The sequence below is a fragment of the Lonchura striata genome, chromosome 26, assembly GCF_050655825.1.
Source record: "Lonchura striata isolate lonStrDom1 chromosome 26, ASM5065582v1, whole genome shotgun sequence".
Lineage (NCBI taxonomy): Eukaryota > Metazoa > Chordata > Aves > Passeriformes > Estrildidae > Lonchura > Lonchura striata.
The window spans coordinates 1757563-1781513 of NC_140728.1; the positions used below are offsets into that span (position 1 = coordinate 1757563).

Below are 23951 nucleotides of genomic sequence, written 5' to 3' on the forward strand. Positions count from 1 at the left end.
CCTCCCACCTAACTCCGAAATGTTTTTCCCGGTACAACAGGAACGGGGGGCACTGGGGGTGCTGCCAGCAGTGCCCCGTGCCCCGCTCGCTGTCTGCAGGGCAGGGGCACCCGGCTGGCCGGGCACGGCGTCCGTCTGTCCGTCCCCCTGGCAGGGAAGGGAAGGGAAGGGAGGAGCGCTGGCCGAGCTGCCCGGCTCGAACGGGAGCAGAGCTGTTACAGTCTGTTAACTCGAAATAATTCAGCAGCGTCCCTTCGGCGAGCTGTGAAAAGCCCCCTTTGAGGTGCCCGTGTTGTGGAGAAGCCGCTGCTCCCTCGGGGCACTCTGCTATTAATTCATTAGATCTGAGGGTTTTTTCTCTCGTCCCCCCCTCTTTTCTCTTCCCCACCCCCCTCCCCGGCAATTCAAACAGTGATGAATGGACAAAAATCCCTCAAGGGAAACATTTTTTCACTTAGTTACAAAGATTTCATGGCTAATTAGAGTAAATGTGGTTTTTAGAGTGTTAATCTCTTAACCAGCTTGGCTGGGAGGCCACCGCCACAACAGCAAAGGGGAGGGCAGGGGGACCAAGGGGGAAAGGGGCTCCCAACTCTCCGGGGCGGCGGCTGAAGGAGCTGAAGTGTCGGTGGCACCGGAGCATCCCCGGGAGCTCCTCAGCCGGGAGCGGGCCCGGAGCCGAGCGGGAGCGGAGGGCAGAGCCCGAGCCCAGAGCCGCTTCTGCAGCGAGAATAAATGGATTTACTGCGGGCTGGTGCCGCCAGGGCCCGCGCCGGGCAGCCCCGGGCTGTGTCCCCCGTGCTGCTGTGGCACAGGGTGGCCCTGCCACCTCCCGCAGCTCCGAGTGCCGCTGGCACACGCGGGACAGGCGGCCCCGCATCGCCAAAGGTGTTCTGCTGGTGGAAATCCTCTCCTTTTGCGGCCGCGAAGGCATTCATCCTGATGCAGTGCAGCGCTTCTCTTTTCTCCGGTTGTCCCCCCGCCCCGGCATCCGCATTTCAGCCCCGTTTGGGCTGCACCTCCAGTGGGAAACATGGCAAAAGGGGCAGAGGAGCTGCTGAGCCCAGCACCCACCCGGGGGTGGAACTGGGGGTGGGATGTGGCCTTGAAATTCCTCCTCATCCCACTAGAGGGGATGCTCTGGATCCAGCTAAAATCCGAACGCGAGCCCAGCCGGGAGCGCAGCTGCGCTGAGCCGCCGCCTCCGGCGGGCGCGGGGCTGGGGAGCCCCCGAGGCTTCGCTGAACGCAGCACGGAGAGGGAGCCCGGGGGGCTCGGGGCTTCTCACACATCCCCGGCCCATCCAGGCCGCTGGCCCCGCTCCGTGCCCGCGGCTCCTCTGCCCGGCGGGGCGAGGCTTTGCCGAGGAAGCGACACTTCCCCGGGCACACGAGAGCAACACGTGCCCGCGCTGGATGGAGCTGATGCCGCCTCTCCCTGCCGGGCTGCACCGGGAATTGCGATCCACCGGGATGCTGCAGGGATGGGGTGTGGGAAAGAGGAGCCCTCCCCTCCTTATCAGAGAGCGCCCATCTCATCTTTCTCCCCGTAATCGCAGCTTCTGTTCGGCTGAAATGGTCCTGGGAGGGAAGGAGGGAGTGAAAAGCGAGATAAATGTATCCTACTATGAAAATTTAATCCAGCTTTGCCTGGGCTAAAATTGCGTTCAGAGCTGGAGATAAAGGGCGGCAGAGCCACGATATAAAAAAGTCCAGATGATCTCGGGAGGCACGGGGAGGGTGAGCCCGGGAGAGCCCTGGCAGGGCTCTGCTGTGCCCGGCTGGCAGCCGCTGCTGCCCCTCCTTGCCGGGCACTGCCCTGGGAGCAGCCCTGCCCCTGACCAGCTCCGTGCCAGGGGCACACTCAGCTCTTCCAAGAGCTCAGTTCTTCCCTGTGCAAGTTCTGCCACCCAGCTGCTCCCGTGCTTGCTCTGCCCTGTTCCCAACACCCTCGGTGCCCAGGGATGACCCCACCGTGCCCAGGAGAGGCTCTGCAGAGCTCCTGCTGTCCATCCACTCCCAGGTGGAGCCTGTTGGAGCCGTGCCCAGCCCCGTGGGGGGCTGGAGGGTCCCGTCCCAGCCAGGCTTTGGCTCTCCGGAGCCAGCTGCGTGCTGTGTTTGCTGTGACAGCAGCTTCCCAGGAGGGAACGTCCCTCGCAGCCCTTTTCCTGCTCCAGCGCCGTTTCCCCACTTCATAAAAGTGAAAGGTGACGTCTGAGTAAATATTGCCCTGACCTCTCACCTCTCCTCCTCCCGCTGCTGCTGCTGCCTCCCCGGGGCTGTGCCGGGAGCAGGGGGTTCAGGGGGTTTTGGGGGCTCCAGGGTGGAACACGAGCCCTGTGTCCCATGGCTGGAGCTGGACAGGAAGGGCAGGGTCCGGCCTGGCTGCGGTCAGTGGCTGTTGGGTCACCCTGAGCTCTGCCTGTGAGTGTGACAGCCACTGTGGGACATCCCTGGGTCCCAGTCCAGCCAGGTCCTGGGCAGATCCTGGCAGGAGCCTCTGTGGGGGCCCACAGCAGGAACAGTCCCTTTGTGTTCGCACAGGGGGCACAGGTAGGCAGAGCTGAGTGCGGCTCCAGCCTCTGCCCCTCTCTGTGACCTGGCAGGGCTCTCCAGCCTGGACCAGCAGCTCCAGCTGCCCTGGGCTTGGCTCCTGCATGGGGATCAGTGGTGGGAACGCTGGGCTGTGTGTGGGGCAGCCCTTGGGACGCACAGGCAAATCCAATCCCATTTTCCTGCTGAAGGGACGGCGGCTGGGAGAGCGAGCGTCCTTGGCGAGGCCGCTCCTGCTGCGTGCAGGTGGAACCAAACTGCTCATTCTCCTCAGCTCCTGTGTGGCTCTGGCAGCGTTTGCACACCCGCAGTTTAACCCCTGCAGTGCCAGGCTCTGGAGCTCATTTCCCTGCCTGGGGAAGGCGCAGGAGAACAGGAAAGCCGTGGGGCAGCGCCGGCTCCTGACGCGGGCCCGGAGGAAGCGCGGCCACCGCCGTCACTCCCTGACTCAGCGTGGAAGAAGTTCCTCCTGTCATTTCCAGGCTGGGCCAGCCTGGGAACAGATTCCTGCAGGGAGATTTATGTGCAGTTCCTCCTCCGTGGCAGTTCTGCCATCGGCTGGAGCCCTCGGCCATCCCTCGTGTGCGCTGGCCCTGCCGGAGGGCGCCGGGCGGCTGGCGAGAGAAGGGCAGAAATCTGGAGGTGTTTTCCAGGTGTTCCTGAATCTCCCTGCTTTGGTTTGTTCACCTGGGAATGAGCTTCCGAAAAGTGAGTTTGTGCTCCGAGCTTTTGAGGTTATTCCTGGACAGCGCTTGGAAGGAGGCTTTGGGTTGTTGGGATTTGCCTGGCGATTTCTGGGCTCTCGGGGTTTGCCTTGGCGGGGTTTTCCTTCCAGCCCAAAGTGGCCACTTCCCCCTCGGAATGGGAGGCTGAGATTCTGGGAGCTGGCAGCTGGGGAAGCTGTGGTGAATGTGTGCTGGTGGCAGGGTTCAGCCCCCCAGGGGATGCTTCTGAAATGCAGAGTTTCCCATTTTTTGGGAAACATTTACACACAGCAAAGCCCAGAGGCTCTGTGCTTGCCCAGGTAGCCAAATATGAGGGGTTCACGTGTGGCCAGCTCGTGTGAAGAGCTTTGTTCCCCGTGGCTGGGCAGATTTATTGGTGTCAGAGCAGAGGAACGGGGAGTTGGCTGCGGAACAGGGATGTTACAGTTCAACTCCATAAAACACGCCGGCTGTCTCCTCTACTCAGTCATTTGCCAAGTCCCCAAAAAGTCGCAGTGACAGGAGCAGAGGATGGAGCTCTGCCCTCATGATCATATTTCCTGTCTTTGCTGGCTTATGTCACCTCCTGGAATGTTATCTGAACAACAACAACAAAAAAAAAAAATAGCCTGCGAATTTCCTTTTGATGTTAATGGAAGTGTGAAGAGGTGGGGAGGAAAAGGGAGCGCGCCTGGAGGTTTCCTAAGTGCCTCGATTATTCTTGTGCTTCAAATATGCCATTTCACAGGTCTGAAATCTGCTCTGAAGTTAAAACATAGACCTGGAAGGGTCTGGGTTGGAAAGGACCTTAAAGATCCCTGCCCTGGACAGGCCAGGCAGGACAGGGCTTGGAGTAACCTGGGACAGTGGCAGGGGTTGGAACTGGATGAGATTTAAGGTTCCCTTCCAACCCAAAACATTCTGTAATTCTACTATAAACCCAGAGTAAGCAAACTGGCACTAAGAGCTTTTCAAAGTCCACCTTGGAGGGAGGGAGGAAGGCTCTTGTGTTTGCCTTAAACCTTCCAAAACCCCTGACTTTTGCTGTCTGCCCCTCTGGATTTCTGAGTGAATTTAGCATTCCTTGTGAGACTGGAGCTGGGGGGCCGGCTGGAAAAAGGATGTGCTTGGCTGGGAGATGCTGAGGCAGAGCAAGGGGCACTGCAGCTTCTTCCTCTCCCAGCTGTGAAGTTCCCCTGCAGCTCTCAAGGAGTCAATCCCAGGGAGGAGCAGCCCTCTCCTGGAGTGTTTGGCTGCACTGGCAGCTGAGGAGCCTCCTGGAGCAGGAATTGTGTTCGAAGGCTGGCAGGTCCAGGCTGTCTTTAAAAATCTCACAGCAACCAAGGAGCTGGGGCCAAACTCGCCGAGCTCGGGGACAGAGGCAGCAGCCCCGGGCTTGTCCCTGGCCACAATGAGGGGCTGCTGCAAGGGCGTCTGTAACTCTGCTTTTCAGGGCAGGAACTGGTGCCAGGACAAGGTCTGTGTGCCAGGGACAAAGTCTGTGTGCAGGGTCAAGTCTGTGGGACAGGACAAGTTCTGTGTGCAGGGACAAGGTCTGTGTGCAGGGTCAAGTCTGTGGGACAGGACAAGTTCTGTGTGCAGGGACAAGGTCTGTGTGCAGGGACAAGGTCTGTGTGCAGGGACAAGGTCTGTGGGACAGGACAAGGTCTGTGTGCAGGGACAAGTTCTGTGTGCAGGGACAAGGTCTGTGTGCAGGGACAAGGTCTGTGGGACAGGACAAGTTCTGTGTGCAGGGACAAGGTCTGTGTGCAGGGACAAGTTCTGTGTGCAGAGACAAGGTCTGTGTGCAGGGTCAAGTCTGTGGGACAGGACAAGTTCTGTGTGCAGGGACAAGGTCTGTGTGCAGGGTCAAGTCTGTGGGACAGGACAAGTTCTGTGTGCAGGGACAAGTTCTGTGTGCAGGGACAAAGTCTGTGTGCAGGGACAAGTTCTGTGGGACAGGGACAAGTTCTGTGGGACAGGGACAAGGTCTGTGTGCAGGGACAAGTTCTGTGGGACAGGGACAAGGTCTGTGTGCAGGGACAAGTTCTGTGGGACAGGACAAGGTCTGTGTGCAGGGACAAGGTCTGTGGGACAGGGACAAGTTCTGTGTGCAGGGACAAGGTCTGTGTGCAGGGACAAGGTCTGTGTGCAGGGACAAAGTCTGTGTGCAGGGACAAGTCTGTGGGACAGGAACAAGCCAGCCCCTTTGGCTCCACCAGATGAATTCCCCGGAGTCGAGGCGGCCACGGTTTGTGCTGGGCTCAGCTCAGCAGTGCCAGAACAAACTCCCGGAGAGAAATAAAAGCAGAGGCTCTTGTGAGCACTTCCAAGGGTGTTGTATAACTTGGTTAAAACACACAAAAAAACCCCAAAAAGAAAAACAAAAACAAAAATAAAGCACACAAAAATTTAAAATATAAATATATAACATATATAAGATAAAAATATATACATATAAATATATCAAACAAAATATAAACTATAAAATATAAACTAACTATAAAAATATTAATTATAATATAAATAAATATATATTTACCTTTATCTATCTATATCTATATTTACATCTATCCATATCCATATCTATATATCTATATCTATATCTATATCTATATCTATATCTATATCTATATCTGTATCTATATCTATATCTATACCTATATATGTCAATATTGATATCAATATTGATAGAGATATCAATAGATAGATATAGATATATATATAAAAATATAGATATATTAAAAATATATTTAAAAAGTATCTATAAAAATTAGCCCAGCCCAGGGTGTTGGGTGACGGGGAGGTTGGAGCTCAGGAGGGACAGGGTGGGTGGAGCTGCAGTGACTTTCAGAGGGGTTTTTCATATCTGGGAGTGAATTCTGGATGTGTTGGATTTGAACCATTCACTGCCTTGCCCCAGTGAGCTCTGTGTCAGCGCTGTCACTGAGCTGAGATTTAATTGACTTTTAATCAAGGAATGGTGTCCCCGGGGGTGATTCCTGCTGGCACGGGGCTCTGGGCAGCTCACCTGCCCCAGCAGAACCTGCTCCCACCCCCTCTGAGCTGCAGATTTCTATTGGAAACCAAACTATTTTGGCCTAATTTCCTTGTCCTCCCAAGATTTAAAAAAACCCATTATTTTTATCCCAAACTGCAAAATTTTAACGTGAGAAGAAGCAGAATATTGGCTCATTTGTTCATCCCTGTGAATTCCTGCTCCATTCTCTGCAAATTCCCATTATAAACATGACACTTGGGCAGATTATCTGCTTTAGCCATCGTGTTACTGAGGGGAATATCACATTAATTTCCTTGTCACTGCGTTTGTTCCCATCTGTGTGGGATCATTTGGTTAAAAGTCCTGTGATCCTCAATGTAACGCAGTTGGTCTTTGCTTCTGGCTTCAAAAAACACAAAGGCAGCAGCGCTCAAGTGCTCCTGGATTTCCCAAAATCACCAGCTTTCCTCAGGTCTGGGAGGTTCTTTTTGGCCAAGCGTCTCGGCTGGGTTGTTTTGGTGGAAGTTCCACAGGTTTTGGGCCAGAGACAGCTCCCGTTGCTGAGTTCTGGCTTTGCCCCCCAGTCCTCGAGCTCCGTGGGAACGTTTTGGGGATCTGGGGGAGCAGCCTGTGGTTGCAAAGGGGGATTTGTAAAGCTGAACCAGCTGAGAGCACTGCCCCAGCCCTCACGAGTTGTTTGTTGTGTTTTTGGAGGAAACTCCTTTTTGTGATGCGTCCTCGGGCCTGCCAAGGGAGCCCTGCCCCAAATCCAGCCGTGGCTTCTCTCCCCGTGGGATCTTCTGGGCATTTGATGGAATTTTCCTGCCATTTCTTGACCCACCTTGGGGATGTGCCCGCTCAGGGGTGACAGGGTGGCTCTGATCCCCGTCCAAAGCAGCGCCCTGGGATTTGGGCACAGCTGGGATGGGGCTGGGGCCGGGCTGGGACCCCTCCCTGAGCAGGGCTGAATGCAGGGGTGCGAGGGGCTGGCAGCACCCTGAGAGATGTGACCCTGTGGGAGTCCAGGGCTTCCCTCTGGCTGCCCTGGCAGGTCTGGGACCCTGGCAGGGGTCAGGAACCCTCTGGACAGAGCCCCCAGAGACACTGGCTGTGATCCCTGTCCATGGAAAAGAGTTTTCAATCTTACAGGATCAATTACCAGCTCTGAGTGTTTGATATCAGTAATAATTAAGTGTGGCACAGGTGCAAAAGTAAAATTTTAGGATTCTAGATGAGGGGTCCAAAGGGGACAAGATGGAGGAAATTGGGTGTGCCTTGTCCTTTTTCTCCTTCTTCATGCCCTCCATGTCTCACTGTGGTGTTGGCATTTTTCTGTTGGTTCAGGCTGGGGACACACTGTCCAACGCAGGTGACAGATATTGGCATGTTCTTGTAAATGCAGCCCAGGGAGTTTCTGGTATTTAATGTTTGTCACATCCCACTGAGGGCAGAGCCCCACACGCTGCCCTGCAGGACAGAGCTGGGCAGGGCAGCAGAACATGTGAGAGATAAACAGAATAAACAACCTGGAAACCAGCACAGACCAATTATGGCTTCTGCTTTGGCAGCGGGGCTGACAGACAGAGACTTTCTACATCTCAGAATCATCAATACCTCAGATTCCGACACAGCCTCACACATCCCTGAAGGATTTCTGGTTTTCTGGGCATGGCTGGAGCCCATCTGACAGGCTGGAGCTGGAGGACGTGACTCAGTTTCTCTCCAGTGCAGCTGGGAGCTGCAGGGAGGGGATTCCCGGTGTGCCCGCTGCTCCTGCCGGGCTGGGCAGTGGCACGGAGCCTCGGGACCCGTGGGGTGAGGATGGCACAGCAGAGCAGATGACAGGGAAGGTGGCAGCAGGGAGAGGCTGGGTGCCCTGCCAGGCTGGGAGCAGCTGGAGCAGCTGGAGCAGCCCGTGGCCGATCGATTGCCACGCCAGGGGCACAGTGTGGGACACAGCCCCAGCAGAGCAGCAGCTTCCAGGGGCTTTTATGGGATTTTTTCCACCCCCACAGGCAGAAACACGGTGACCCTCCCTGGGTGGGTGCTGCAGCTCCCGAGTCTCCCCTCCTGTCACCCCCATTGTCCCCCAGTGCCGCTGTCTGTGCCCTGCCCTGAGCCACACAGGGGTTGGCAGAGCTCCTGATTGTGCTCAGGCTTTTGGGATATCTCATCCATCAAGGTTTCCAGCCCCTCTTTAGCCTCAGAGCTTCTGGCTGATGTCAGATGTGGACGCCAGCAGCTGCTTTCTCCATCCCAGAACCAGCTTGGCTGGAGAGAGAGAGGTTTTAAATGACAGAGATCCTTAGCAAAGAGACGAGAGTTAGTGTTGAAAATAAAGAAAACAAGACAGCTCGTTTCATCTAAACAGAAGGGTTATTAAACAGGCTTGAATTAATCAGAGATCTGCCAGAGCTCTGAAATTGAAAAGCAGGGCAGAGGAGCAGGGAGCACACGAGTGTGAAGGAGCCACTTTCTCAAGCAGACATTGATGTCCCAACACTCTGGGAGAGGAGATGATGTTCAGCTGCTGGTGGCATGCAGGGGAGGTGGCTCCAGGCTTTGGGGTGCTGATTTTGGGAGATAAACCCACCTTGGTGCTGATCCTGGGATATAAACCCAGCTCGATGCTGATCCCAGGAGATAAACCCGGCTTGGTGAGATCCCGGGAGATAAGCCAGGCTTGGTGAGGACCTGCAGGATCTGCAGGATCTCTGGCTAATGGAGTGCCTGGGGACCCATTTCACTTGAAGCTGGGGCTCTTCACTCACCTTGGAGTGAGGCCAGGAGGAGCTGCTGCTCATTTTCCTCCTGCAGGTCGGGGGCTGCTCTCTGATCCTCCCTCGTGCTGTTCTGCAATATTCTCCTGCAATAAACTGCAGCTGGACGTCACCTGGGGACACGGGGCTGGGCTGAGGCTCAGGAGATAAAACTCCCTGCCTTGCCACTGGGACCTTTTGCTTAGCCTTGGGCAAATCATTTCATCGTTTAATCTGCTTGCACCTGAGGTCAGCAGCCATTAAATTCCATTTTGTTGGGAATAAAGCCCATGAATAATCAAGCAATGCTCAGGTGGGGAGGTGGATAAAGCTCAGTCCATCAGGGCTCAGGTAGGAAACGAGAAAAAGCACTTTCTGAGGCACGTAAAGCTGACCCAGATTGCCTGCAGGGGTTGTGGATTGTGTTTCGGGGCTCCTTGAGGACTCTTTAGAGGAACAGCACAGCAGTGATGGCTGCAGCAGCTGGGCCCTGAGCAGGAGGCTGCCAGGCACTCGCAGCTCTCCGTCCAACTCCAGCTCTTTCAACATCACCCACAGCCACTGACCTGTTTACACAGGTTTGGCGGAGCCCCAGCCTCCCAAAAACTTGGCCGAAGCAGCTTTGAAGCTTCTCAAGTGTTGAATTTCCCCATGGTGTCAGACTCAGAGGCAGCCCGGAGAGGCAGGGTCTGTCTGCTCTCAGGCTGTGCCCAGCCCCGAGCTGTCCCCGGGCACTGCCCGGGCAGTGGGACCCCCCTGCCCGCTCCCCTCCCCAGCCAGCTCATCTCTGAGCCATTGCACAGCTGGCCGAGGAGGTTGAGACAGAGTGAAAATTTAACAGGGTAGAAATCCATTTGGATTGAGGTGAAATGTGCCACTTTGAGCTTGCTAAATGTGCTGTTTACTCTGCTAACTGCAGCCCTAGCCAAACTACCCCAGCTACGGAAAAAGAATGCAAATTTCCACACTAAAAGATAATTAATTTTAACTTAATTAATTATAAAGTTTAATTTTTCATCCGCATTTCAAGGTGTCCCATTCCTGTGCCAGGGTGGCTTAGGGACCTTCCCGTGGGGGTGCTGGGTTAAATGTCTCCAGCTGTGAGGCACAGCTGGGGGGCAGCCACAGCTGTGCTGCTGCTTTGGATCTCCCCGGGGATGGGGACAGAGGAGCACGGCTTGTCCTGGCCTGTGACAAACGTGGGACAGCGCCAGGGGTGGCACCTGAAGTGCCGTGTCCTCCCAAAAACTGCAGCTCCAAAGCTGGCACCTCCTGGGGCTCCTGCTCCTCTGGACCTGTCGGGATGTGTGTGCACAGGAGGGAGGTGGAGGGCAGAGCTTTGCACAGTGTGTGCTGGATAAACAAACAGCTGGGCTCTGGACAAATTTTGTGCAGAATTCCTGTGATGTTGTTTGTTATCAGGGAAATGCCTTTTCGTGGCTGGGCTCTGTTCTTCCCCTCCTCTTCCTTGTCCCAGGCCTGGAGGAAGCAATAATCACAATGCTGTGCTTTGCCCTCTTAACTCTTTCTCAGAACGCTGCCGAGGCTGTGGAATGCCAGCCCTGGGAACGAGCAGCTCCGGGAAGGGGGATAGAGCCCCTGGCACAGGTCTTGGCACAGCCCCTGGCACAGCTCCTGGCACGGGTCCTGGCACGGGTCCTGGCACGGCTCCTGGCACAGGTCCTGGCACGGGTCCTGGCACGGGTCCCGCCCTGGCTGCCAGCACAGAGCAGGGACAGGCAGCCCAGGGCTGTCAGAAAGGTGGATTTTGCTCCAAAACCCAAAGGGTTCAGGCTGTGTCTTAGGAAAAGCTTGTTATTTGTCATCCCTGTTGGGAAACCTCTGGAGAAACCTTGGAGCTGGCTCCAGGTTCCTCACTGGTGATTTACAGCTTGTTCTTATTGTTGTTGGAGTGAAAATATCAAATAAAAAAGGCCAAGGAGAGGTGGTGGCAGCCATCCTCATGCCTCTGGGTTACAGAATTCCAGTTCTCCACATCAAGTAACAGAATTCCAATTCTCCACATCAAGTAACAGAATTCCAGCTCTCCACACCGAGTAACTGCCCTGGGCTCAGGCTTGTGGGTGGTGTGGCTTTTTGTCTAATTAAATCCAAACCCTATTAATTACTGTGAGGTCTTCCTTCATAGCTGACAAATGTATGCTGAATGTCATCCTTCAAGGGGATCAACCACTGCAGCAGCTCCAGTGCTGGGGAAGGTTCCACAGGAAAATTCCCACTGTGCTGCTGAGGGGCGAGGCTCCAGCAGCTGTGCTCCCAAAATGGCCAAACCCGGGGCTTTTCCCTCATTCCCAGATCCCAAATGGAGCCAGCGGGAGGGGAAAAGCTCAGGCTGCTGCAAGGCTGAGGTTCTTCCAGAGGGATGGTTCTGCCTTTGGGGTCATCACCTGCAGCCTGTCCTCCTGGTGACCCTTTGGGCAGTGCTGGGGGGCTGTGACAGCCTGGTGACCCTTTGGGCAGTGCTGGGGGGGGCTATGACAGCCTGGTGACATTTTGGGCAGTGCTGGGGGGCTGTGACAGCCTGGTGACATTTTGGGCAGTGCTGGGGGGCTGTGACAGCCTGGTGGCCCACAGGGAGGGCAGTGCTGGGGGGGCTGTGACAGCCTGGTGACATTTTGGGCAGTTCTGGGGGGCTGTGACAGCCTGGTGGCCCACAGGGAGGGCAGTGCTGCTGTCCCCACTCCCGGCCATGAATCTTATGGGGCTCTGAACAGCAAAAAGGGCAGAACCCAGCCCCAGGTTCCTTCCAGAGCAATCCCAGCCCCTCTGCCCCTCCTGGCCCTGCCATTCCTCACGAGGGTCTGTTCAGCCCCCACAAAGCCAGAGTGGGATTTATGGCCCAATCTGCTCCCCCTGCGGGCGCCTGGGGACCCTGGTGGCCTCTGGGCAGGGGGAGGCACAGGGACAGAAAAAGGACAGGCAGGGAAAAGCCTGTGGGGCTGGGAGCGTGGGGGTGAGGGGATGGGTGGGGATGTGGGGTCACTGAGGCACTGGGGAGCTTTGCTGTGTCCTGGGGGTGCCGGGAACATCCAGAGGGGTGAAATACCCCAGGAAAGAGGAGCTGAGGGGGCAGGGGCAGTGCTGAGGGTAAATCACTGCTCAGCAGAGAAAAGGCCCGGCCACCACCAGGCAAACACAGCTGCCACACTGGTGACATCAGAACTGTGCCTTTGAGCCGTCATTTGCCACAGGAGATTCTCTTGTTGTTTTGGCTTTAATTTTCCTTTTTTTTTTTTCTTGGTGTTTTTTTGTTTTGTTTTGTTTTGTTGGTTTTTTTTTTTTTTTTGGGTCTGCACAAAATGCCGCTAATGACAAACTGTGGTGCCCATGAGTGAGTGACAGCTGAAATGAGAGAAATGACTAATGGTGCCTCCTGAAGCCCTGTCACATGGAGATTAAATGAGCCCTTTTTTCTTTCCCCCTCAATGAGAATCATGGGCATTTGAATAATAATATTATAGTCTCCATTAGGATGACAGTGGGGGAAAAAATCGGCTCAGACCTGTGATTATTCCTTCAATCTAATAATTATTTAAATACCAGATAACTCCTTTCAGCCTAATTGAGGCCTTTCAGCTGCTTGGGTTTATATTGTGTCCCTGAATTTACTCTCTCTTTCACCTTGCGTTACTAATAGCTGCAGATTGCTTCTGAGGCTGTATTTTAAAACACTCTTCAGGAAAAAAAAAAAAAAAAAAAAAGAAAGAAAGAGAGAGAAAATTAATGATCAAATGGTATTAAGGATCAGAGTTAAAATCACCCATTCTGCTGGTGTTTAACTCCCCAGGTGTTTGGCCTCCTCCACAGGGATGGTTTGGGTTGGAAGGGATCTTAAAGCTCATCCAGTGCCACCCCCTGCCATGGGCAGGGACTCCTTCCACCATCCCAGGTTGCTCCAAACCTGGCCTTGGAACTTCAGGGATGTGGCAGCCACAGCTGGCAACCTCTGCCAGCCTCTCCCTGCTCTTGGAGCCAAGGATTCCTCCCCAGAATCCCAGCTAAGCCTCACAGGGAGCGGGTTCCTCGGGTTCCTCTGGCTGCTCGGTGTCTGCACTGCTGAGCTCTGCCCAACCCTGCAGCCCCAGGCTGTCCCCAGCCCGGGGACAGGACACAGACCCGGGGACGGCAGCTCATGGCCAGTCTGGCATGTTCAGATCATGTTTGAAGGGCAGATTCTCCTTGCTGGGTGATGCCTCTCGCCGCTGGCTGTTCGTGAGCAGCCAGGCTGGCTGCTTGGGATGGAAACGTTGCTGAAAAAGACCTCAAACTGCTGTGGTCCCACCCATCCAGATCGTGTCATGTTCAGTCACTCAAACGGATTCATTTCTAGCCTGCCCTCTCCTTGTCTTGCTTTGCCATGGAACAAGTTTTTAGGAGCTGGAAGCCGCTGAGCAGGGAAGTTGTGTGTGCAGGCTCTCACTGCTCCCTGTGGGATCTCTCCCTCTCGGGGCTCCCCTTGTCTCAGGGTCTGCGGGGCTGGGGGACCCCCAGAGTGTGAAAATCCTCATTTCCCAGCCCTGCAGCCAAAGGAGGAGTCTGGATGTGCAGGATCAGCTTCTCAAGGATGTTTATTTTCCCTTATCTAGAACGTTCTTTCTCTGACCTGCGCTCTGCCTAGCAAGGAGGCCATGGCATTCTACGTGTCACCTTGGGAAGCATTTACATTTTATAGCATAAATTACGTATAGTATGTTTACAATAATGTGCCAATATCTATCATTTATATTAGACAGTGTGTCTCTACCTTAAACCAACAGAAAAGTGTCACCATCACAGCAAGACATGGAGGGTAAGAAGAAGGAGAAGAAGGTCAGGACACGCCCAAATCCCTGCATCTTGTACCCCCTGAACCCCATTCTAAAAACCCCAAAATTCTACTTTTTCACCTTGTGTTAATTCAACTACCACACAACTCAAACCCTTGTGGCTTGTAATTCCTCACACAGAGTTGGCAGCTTTTTCCACAGGTTAAAATCAAAGCCACAGGAGTTTGTGACTTGGTGCCAAGGTCTCTGAGCCCCTGGCAGGGGGGGACAGCCAAGGGTCCCTGTGACACCCAGGGGGTGGCAGGGTCCCTGTGACACCCAGAGGGTGGCAGGGTCCCTGTGACACCCAGGGGGTGGCAGGGTCAGTGTGACACCCAGGGGGTGGCAGGCTCCGTGTGACACCCAGAGGGTGGCAGGGTCCCAGTGACACTGAGAGGGTGGCAGGGTCCCAGTGACACCGAGAGGGTGGCAGGCTCCGTGTCCTCCCCAGCACGGACAAGCTGCTGCAGCCGAGGTGGGAATGCCGAGCCTGGCGGCGAGGGGGAAGCAGCTGGGAAATGTCTCCCTGAGCAGAATGAGAAAGCCACGACGCCTGCCTCTCCTGTCGTGTCTCCCGTCAGTGGCACGGCGCAGGGACAGAGCTCCTTTGTCACCTCTCGGGGACAAGCCTCGAGAGAGGCTGTGGTGACACGCGGAGCTCAGAGCAGCTTTGCAGAGCTGGGAATCGCTGTAAATGGAAATAACCCAAAGCTGGAGCAGCAGCAGGGGCTCCCATGGGGTGTGTGGGGCTGGCCTGGCCCCGCTGGGACGCGATGGCCGCAGAGTGGTGCCTCATCCTCAGCCTCTCCCCAGGGCTGGCGGGACCCCCAGGTGAGGGACGATGTCTCTGAAGTGGTTCCTTTGCCTGCCCAGCCCGGAGTACGTAAGGAATGCATAATTTGGGATGAAGGAGAACTTTGTGGTGGTTTTCTTGCACTCAGACACCTCCGTGGTCAGGTCAAGCAAGCTGCTCTAGGCTGGTGTCTCCCTGCTGCGGGCAGGGTTTGGTGGTGGATCTAACCATGTGCTCCCACCTTGGTGGCAGCTGCTTTTTTGGCAGGAAAGTACCTCGTGAAGGAGTTCCTGCCTGAAAAGCACCTGCTGGAGAGGCACTTCTGGCTCTGAGGAGGGTCTGAGGGGAGATGTCACCACCTTCAGTGTGTTCGTGCTCCATGAACTTGCCTGCATGAGGCTTCTTCCTCAGGTTCCCAAATTAAATCAGAGAGGGTTTTAAGGTAAAGAACAGCTCTAATTTCCTCTGCTGCTCCCAGCAACACACCCTGCAGGAGACATCCTCTCAGCCAAGATTGCAGATGGATGGCTGGGGCTGTGAGCCGCAGGCTTTGTCTTGGGCTGGAGCTGATTCTCCCCTCCCTGTCTGAGCAGAGCATGTTCTAAACAGCCAAACCCCACCACAAATCAAGATGCAGGGGCTGAAACAAGTGGCAAAACATCAAGCCTGAACTGTTCTCCACTCAGCTGTGGACTTGCTCAATTCTCAGTGTGCTTAGAGACATCCTCCCTTTATCTCAAGGACTGTGTAATTAGAAAGCCTCCTTTGAATTTTATCTGCAGGGCACACGGGATCTAATCCTTCGCTCCGGGTGGTTCTTCTCTCCACAGAACCATGTGAGGGACATTGCCGGGGCTCAGGACACGCGCGGGGGACACGGAGTTTGCCTTTCCCAGGATGGATCAGAGGAGGAACTGGCCTCGGGGACAGAACTCTGATGGCTGGTCAGTGGCTCTGCTCTGCCTCTTCCTGGCCTCGCTCTCCCGGAACGTGTCCAGCAATGCCTTGTTCAACACTTTCCACTCGGAGCACCGGGACTGGACGTTCAACCACCTGGCGGTGCACCGGGGCACCGGGGCTGTCTACGTGGGGGCCATCAACAGGGTGTACAAGCTTTCGGGCAACCTGACCATCCTGGTGGCTCACAAAACCGGTCCCGAGGAGGACAACAAATCCTGCTACCCGCCCCTCATCGTGCAGCCCTGCGGCGAGGTCCTCACGCTCACCAACAACGTCAACAAGCTGCTCATCATCGACTACTCCGAGAACCGGCTGCTGGCCTGCGGCAGCCTCTACCAGGGCGTCTGCAAGCTGCTGCGCCTCGACGACCTCTTCATCCTGGTGGAGCCCTCGCACAAGAAGGAGCATTACCTCTCCAGCGTCAACAAGACAGGCACCATGTACGGGGTGATCGTGCGCTCCGAGGGCGAGGACGGGAAGCTGTTCATCGGCACGGCGGTGGACGGCAAGCAGGATTACTTCCCCACCCTCTCCAGCCGCAAGCTGCCCCGCGACCCGGAGTCCTCGGCCATGCTGGATTACGAGCTCCACAGCGACTTTGTTTCGTCCCTCATCAAAATCCCCTCGGACACGCTGGCCCTGGTTTCGCACTTCGACATCTTTTACATCTACGGCTTCGCCAGCGGCAACTTCGTCTATTTCCTGACGGTGCAGCCGGAGACCCCCGAGGGCGTCTCCATCAACTCCGCCAGCGACCTCTTCTACACCTCCCGCATCGTCCGCCTGTGCAAGGACGACCCCAAGTTCCACTCGTACGTGTCCCTGCCCTTCGGCTGCGTCAGGGGCGACACGGAGTACCGGCTGCTGCAGGCTGCCTACCTGTCCAAGCCGGGGGAGGTGCTGGCCAGGGCCCTCAACATCACGGCGCAGGAGGACGTGCTCTTTGCCATCTTCTCCAAGGGGCAGAAGCAGTACCACCACCCCCCCGACGACTCCGCGCTCTGCGCCTTCCCCATCCGCACCGTCAACGCCCACATCAAGGAGCGCCTGCGGTCCTGCTACCAGGGTGAGGGCAACCTGGAGCTCAACTGGCTGCTGGGGAAGGATGTGCAGTGCACCAAAGCGGTAAGGATGCGCTGGCTGCTGGCTGTGGGAGCCCTCGAGAGCCGGGTTCAATCCCTGCCCCGATGGAAGCAAGTTTGCAGAGTAGGATCAGTCCGTCTGTGCCTCAGTTTCCCTAAATTCAGAGCACTCTTTGCCTTTAATCCATCCTCTCATCCTGCAGTGAGATGACAATGAGGGAAGGGATGGTGTTAAGTCAGAATAAAGGTGTGCAGCTTCCTGGGAGTCTTGGGAACTCCCAACCCGGGGCTCTGGAAGCTGCAGGAGCCCTGGGGAAGGTGGCTGGAGCTGGCAGGGGTAACACGTTGGTGGCCCTCACCTCCACACCACCTCGAGTGCGTGGGGCCGCCCTGGGCTCTGCTTCACTCACAGCTGCCCCAAAACCTTGTCTTTCCAGCCAGTCCCCATCGATGACAACTTCTGCGGGCTGGACATCAACCAGCCCCTGGGCGGCTCGGTGCCCGTGGACGGCGTGCCGCTCTTCACCTCCAGCCGCGACCGCATGACCTCCGTGGCTTCCTACGTCTACAACGGCTACAGCGTGGTCTTCGTGGGCACCAAGACGGGCAGGCTGAAGAAGGTAAGGCCTGTGCGTGGCTGTGGAGAGCCGGGAGCTGCGCTTGTCTCTCTCGGGATGCTCCGAGCGCCTCGCGGCTGCCGCGCCTTACGGGCGTTTCCCAGCGGGAATCTGGGAGCGGAGCAGGAGTGGAAATCGCAGGGTTTGGGTCCCAGCTGGTGTTGGAGAGGCAGAGTGCAGCCCTCGGTGTTTTGTTTTGGAGTGCCAGGTTTTGGGAAAGGGGAAGTTGAAGCTGCTGGAGGACGGTCCTGGGGAAGGAACCAAAGGAGGTCAGATGGAAGTCTTGCAATAGTTTTGGTTCCCGGCAATCCTTCTGCAACTGCTGCAGGAGACGGAGTAAAAAAACCTTTGGAGCTGCTGGTGCTGGCAGGATTTTGGTCGTGGAGAGACAGAAACGGGTTCATGTGGCTGCTTTTGGAACCAAGCCTCAGGGCAGAGTTCTGCTGCCTCCCTGTGCCTCTTCCCTCCTGCTGGGTGACCGATCAGCCCTGGAACATTCCTTGTCCTCTGTCGGTGGGAGCCACAGCACGTTTCTGGGTTGGAAGGGATGTGGGCAAGGACACTTCCACTAGCCCAGGTTGCTTCAAGCCCTGTCCAACATGATCTTGAGTGACTTTTAGGCCTTTGAAGCCCAGCTGGGATTTCCCCACTTCTGAGTCACAAAATCACAGAATTTTCTGAGTTGGAAGGGAACTCTCTGAGGACTTCTGTATTTAAAATAAGTATTTAAAATAAACAGAGGTGTGTGAGAGCCTTTGTTGGCCTTTGGAGCTGGAGCTGCAGGTGGAAGCCAGCTCAGCAGTGGGTCTGATCCAGCTCCAGCAAAAGCAGCCTTGGAGCTGCTGCTCTGGCAAGCTGAGACCCTTCCAATTAACCTCAGCTCTAAATGACAGCACTAGGTGAACCTGTTAAATGCAGCCCCTGCACCTTCCTGCCAGGGAAAGAGTTAACAAATGTAATCAACAGCAGGCTGTTAATTTTTTGAGTCCTTAAGCAGCAGGGAATTTCTTCCTCATCTATCCAGGAAGATACAAGGACAGGCAGATACTACACTTGAATGTCGGCATCATTTTAATTACATCAGTTCATTAATATTCATTCAGCACTTTACAAGTGCTGAGTAGTAGTAAATTAGGTGCCTCCCTGGTGCCTCTCGAGTGTCAGTGGGGCAATTTTGAACGTGGGGGAGAGGGAGCTTGTGAAGCAGAGCCCTCCACTTCCCTGCTTCCGTGCCTGGCACCGGGGAGAGACGAGGGTTTTTAGCTAAATGGAAGGAAGAGGAGCCCTCAGCACATCCCAAACGCTTGTGCCAAGCCTGGAGCGTGGGATGCAGCTGGGATGCAGCCTGGGATGCAGCCTGGGATGCAGCAGGGATGCAGCCTGGGATGCAGCAGGGATGCAGCCAGGGATGCAGCCAGGGATGCAGCTGGAGATTCAGCCAGGGATGCAGCCTGGGATGCAGCCTGGGATGCAGCAGGGATGCAGCCTGGTGCTCGCTCTGTGCAGGGTTTGGGGACAGGGGAGGCTCCTCCTTCAGCCACGAGCCTGTGCCTGCACACGAGGCATTTTCGGGCTTGTTCCATGAATGATGAAGGATTACAGGAGCAGCAGTCTCTCCAGCAGGGTTTAATTCCTGGTGCCAGCCCACACTGGACGCTTTCTGATGCAAAGTTAATCTATCCATGCTCCGCTGTCCAGAGGGAGGGCTGTGCAATCCTTCACCTGCAATCCTTCATCTGCTGGATGACAACTGGCCCATTTCTGAAGTAAATTCATCCCAGACATTCACTGCAGCCAGGTTTTCATGGCACCTGCCCTGATTTAACAGCAGAGCTGCCTGCAGCTGATGGGATCCGTACCCCCTGTAATTAACTGGAACAATCCTGGTCCCGTCCTCCCCTGTGTGGGGCTGAGGATGTTGCTGTTCTCCCTCTCCCAGCTCTGTCTACACCTTTAGCAGATTTCCCCTCATTTGACACGTGGGATTATCTTTTCCATGGCCTGAGGGAGCCCAGGTGAGGCGTAGGAAGCAGCTCTGCGCCGAGCCGAGGGGCTCTGGCTGCAGAGGAGGCGAGACCCAGGGGAAGTTAACAGGTTGTCTCTGGATTTCGCGCCTGTTCCAAGACAACCAGACGTGTCTGGAAGTCAGCGAGTGCTCAGGATGCTCAGGACTCTCTCCTTATCTCTCCTTCCCCATCTGTGAAACGATGGTGGGAACGTTCAGCACCTCTGTAAGTGCCAGGGATTTGTGCAGACGCCTTTTCCACCTGATCTCCTCCGTGTCCTCCTCCGGCTCAGATCTACCCACACAATTAATGTCTGCAAGCTTTGTCACACCTCTTCCCTCGCCCACAGCTGTTGATTTCCTCTGGAAACAAGCTGCTGGCTCCGTCTGGGCTTTCAGGGAAGGCATTTTTGTGTATCTGGAGGAAAGTCAGGGAGATGGCTCCGAAACCTTTCAGATTTGCCTGTGCTCCCCCAGCGAGGATTCCCCACTGGAAACACTGGGTTGTGTCTCCGCTGTCCTGTGCCCTGAGCTCTTCACCTCACTGCTCCTGCCACATCCCAGCTCCTGCTGGTTCTGCTCCCCAGGACTTGTCTCAGGGTGGGTGAGAAGCAAACGCCGCTGGTGCTGCGGCCCTTTGGCTCGAGCACGGCTAGTGGGATGGAATTCTCCCTCCCGCTCTCCTTCCAAAGCACCTCGGCCTCCTGGCTGTGGGAAGGAGGGGAAAGGGGCCCATGTTGGAGACACAACCATTCAGAATCGGGGATTCCTCCAATAAAACCATTTCCATCAAGCAAAATGAGAAGGGACATTAATGCAACAGTTAACAGCAGCTAAGTGCTGGGGGGAGATGTGTCAGCTTGCTTGTTCTGTTTATGGGCTCCATACAATTCTATCAATATTGATGTGTGATGCCTTTGATTTTGACACTAATCATTGCCATGAATTAAATTTGCAGCCATATAATTAGAACTGCTATTAATAGGGCCTCAAGCTAAGCACTGCTGTGCTAGTTGGCTTTTTCCTGATGGAAAACGGCATCCACGGAACTCAGCTAATGTAGAGTGCCCGGGAGGTGCTGAGCCTGACGTGGAAATTGCACTGGCTGTGCTTAGAGGGGCTCCTCTGGAAGGCAGAGGAGGTTTCTGCAAGGCTCTGGCTCAGAGGTTTCCCAGGAATTCCACCAGAGCTGCCCTTGAACTTCCCAGTGGTTTGCTGCCCTTGGGATCCACAGCCTGGGTGGGAGAGAGGAGGATTGCAGGGGGAAAAGAGGAGATTGCAGGGCTGTTACTGCTGGGTTTCCACTCCACCTCCCCTTGCCCGTGCCAATCCTCCCATCTGCTGCCCTGCCCCAGCAGAGCCGGGTCAGCCCCGTGTCCCTGCTTCCATCTCATCAGCCGAGCTCAGTGCTGGCATGGCAGCGAGGCTCACCACGAAAAATCAATCTTGTATTTCATCCCGAGAGGTCTGTTTCTTATTAGGTCTAATAAATCAGTGAAGTGCCCTTCATTCAGCTTGTCAATGCAGGACATTGTTTGTGATCAAGAATAAATAAATGTCTGCGCTCTGTCTGCCAGCCGACATCTAGGTATTATTTTTCCATCATGTTGTTTATGCTGGCTGTAGGAAAAATGCAGTTCCTGCAGCCTTGCCTGCCTCCCCACGAGCTGGGAATGCTCCTGGGTGGTAGAGGCGAGGGAAAAGCTGGAACAGTGACGTTGTGCCTGGGTTTCAGCCAGCGCTGAGTCGCTCAGTGGTGAAAAGGTTTTAATTTGTGTGCCTGGAGGTGTTGCAGTGCTGCAGGCAAGGGCCCGGGTGTGGTTATTTCAGGTGCCCTGAGGTGAAGGATAAAGTGTGTGAATGAAATCACCCCCAGATCTCCTGGAAAAGGGGTGTCACACGTTGTCCTGGCCACCTGTGACATTGTCCCAAGGGTGCTGGATGTGCCTCAAATCCCTCCTGGGCTGTGAGGTCACTCCAGAGAGCTGCTCAGGGTCAGCCTGCAGGAGTGCCACGGAGAAATGCACCGTGCTGGCCCTCTCTTCGTGATGGGAACACACTCCTGCCACCTGCAGAATTCCCAGATTCTGTCCTTGCTCCTCCACTGTTCCAAGGCACAGCCACGAGTGGTTGGACTGCGCTGCCAGAGGAGCGGAGAACTTTTAAGTGCCTTGTTACGTCTTGGGACGTGAGAGTTTTATTCAGCTTGGCTGATTTGATTTGTTCCATTAGTGGGAATAAAGGAGGTCTTTCACAATGAAATATATATGTCCGAACCTGTCCTTAGATGACTTCATTTTCTGGGTGCTTATCTCATCCCGGTGATTTATCCTTCATTATCGCCCCCGCACGCGTATCCCGCGACACCTCGGGAGAAACTCGGTTGCATCAGCCTGTGCAGGAGCCAAAAGGACACCAGGCTGTTATTGAGCAGATGAAAATCATCCATTTGCAGGCGCCTTCCAAAGGATTTGTCTGGTTTTAGCTGTAGGTTGGGAGGTCAGGGGCTCTGCTGGCTCCATGATCAATCCATCACCCTCGAACCCGCGTTCCAGCAGAGGTGTGAGAGGGCAGATGGTTCTTGTTTGCCTGAAGAAGCTGTTTAATTGAAAAGTCTGAGAAAAAATGTCTGATTTTTGCCCAGTGATGTGAAATAAGGGGGTGTTTGGTCAGTACTGGACTTGCTGCTGTGGTTGGAGGAGCTGGGATTTATTTTCTCCCTAAACAAGGATTTTCCAGCCTCAGAAAGTAATTCCCCTTTGTTTCCATCTGCACTGAAAAGGGTCCCCAAAATGCTCCATGGTCCCCCACAATTATTATTTTTCATAGCCAGAAGTTGGACTATTATTAATTGGAATTTGTGCAAGTGAATAGGAGAAGTGCTGGGAGCCAGAGGAGAGCACTGGGGGTGTTGGAGGCTGCAGAAGGGGCAGAGCTGCCAAGTCCCTCTAGATTGGGTCTGAGCACTCAGCAATGTCCCTGTCACCTCTTAATGGCATGAAATTGTCCTCTCTTCTCCCAGCATCCCTTCCCTGGGTCTGGTATCCGGCGCCTGCCAGAGCAAGTCTCGTCAGAAAAAAGCCAGAAGTTGGCAGATATTTTTATATTTTATATTTTTATAGCTGCTGGAGAGGGAAGGGGCAGGTGTTCAGGAAATGCTGGGGATGTGAAATGGAGCCAGGTGAGCTCGGAGGCTGCTTTAATCTCATTTCTTGGCTCAGGAGATGGGGATGACTCTGGGTTTTATGCAGGTTCAGGCACCTTGAAAAATCAACTCAAAATTTTGGAGGGCAGCGATTACGTTTGGTTCAGTTCTAAATCAAGTGGGGTTAGAGGAGGCTGTGAGTGCTGAGCAACTTATCCATGGAATCCATCCTTGCTGGAATCCATCCTGCCTCTGAAATCATGGCATGGCTTGGGTTGGAAGGGACCTTCACAGGCCATTTAGTCCTGGTATGAGCAGGGACGCTTCAGCCACACCAGGCTGCTCAGCACCCCATCCAAACAAGGTTTTCATTTTGAATTTCTGAGCTATTTTCTCCCCACACCTTCTCTCAGAGGTATTATCTCCCTTATGAGCATCAAGTGAGGCAGAAGTTATTCCTCCTCCGTTTCACGACGTTTTCATCAAGCTCAACAATGAGTTTCTACTTCAAGTGATTCTGGTGAAAAATATCACAAAATTCCAAATTCTTTGGTGAACTCCTGTTAGTTTACCTGCCTGCCCCTGCTTTCCTTGGAGTGCGAAGCTGCAGGAGTTGCTGTTCTGGATGTTGTTGGGTTTGGGGTTAGGGCAGTGTCAGAGTCAAGCAGTTCATGCTTTCTTTACTATAAACATATTTTTCTGCAGGCTTTTAAACTCCTCAGAGGTCAAAATAACACAGGTTTTGGTCCATTTGTAAGATCTTAAATCCCTGGTGGCAAGAAATACTGTGAGAAGCCCGGGCTACGTTGCTTCTCTAAATGCCTCCTCGAGGCAGTAAAAACAAATGTGGAAACCACAAATGTGCAGGGAGAGTCCTAGGCGCTGCCACAGCCCCTGAGCTGCTGCTGCTGCTGCAAAAAGGTTGGGATTTATGGAGCATGGGGGCTGCGGTGCCCTGCAGGAGCAGGTTTGAGGTGGGGATGCCTGGAGGCTTTCCCTGGGTGTTTGATGATGCTGCCTTTAGCATTCCCTCCATCCCCTGGCGGACCTTACGGCTCCTTGTGGCCAGGAGTGGCCTGTGAGTAGGGCAGTGAGCAGGCAGTGAGCAGGCAGTGAGCAGGGAGTGAGTAGGGCAGTGAGAAGGCAGTGAGTAGGGCAGTGAGCAGGCAGTGAGCAGGGGGTGAGTAGGGCAGTGAGCAGGCAGTGAGCAGGGAGTGAGTAGGACAGTGAGAAGGCAGTGAGTAGGGCAGTGAGCAGGCAGTGAGCAGGCAGTGAGTAGAGCAGTGAGAAGGCAGTGAGTAGGGCAGTGAGCAGGGAGTGAGGAGGGAGTGAGTAGGGCAGTGAGAAGGCAGTGAGTAGGGCAGTGAGCAGACAGTGAGCAGGCAGTGAGCAGACAGTGAGCAAGCAACAAGCAGGGCTGTAGAGCCCTGCGGGGTTTGGGCTGGCGGATCCATCGCCAGAGCATCTGCTCGGTATTTACGGCCAGCACGATTCCATCAGTCCCGCT

At 54.8% G+C, this 23951-nt stretch overlaps 1 protein-coding gene across 4 annotated transcripts in view; it reads left to right on the forward strand.

The window, feature by feature from the left end:
• PLXNA2 (plexin A2) overlaps nt 1-23951 on the forward strand; it is a 141926-nt gene that overhangs the window by 3771 nt on the left and 114204 nt on the right. Inside the window, exons 1-3 of one of the 4 annotated variants that reach the window (XM_085561080.1) lie at nt 3033-3260; nt 15418-16720; nt 17115-17297. In XM_085561080.1, coding sequence (XP_085417206.1) covers nt 15533-16720; nt 17115-17297 — 1371 coding nt within the window. In that variant the 5' untranslated portion in view covers nt 3033-3260; nt 15418-15532. Of the gene's footprint in view, nt 1-3032; nt 3261-15417; nt 16721-17114; nt 17298-23951 lie in introns of those variants that run through there. The other 3 variants (XM_085561081.1, XM_021536033.4, XM_021536032.4) reach the window with 3 other exon arrangements.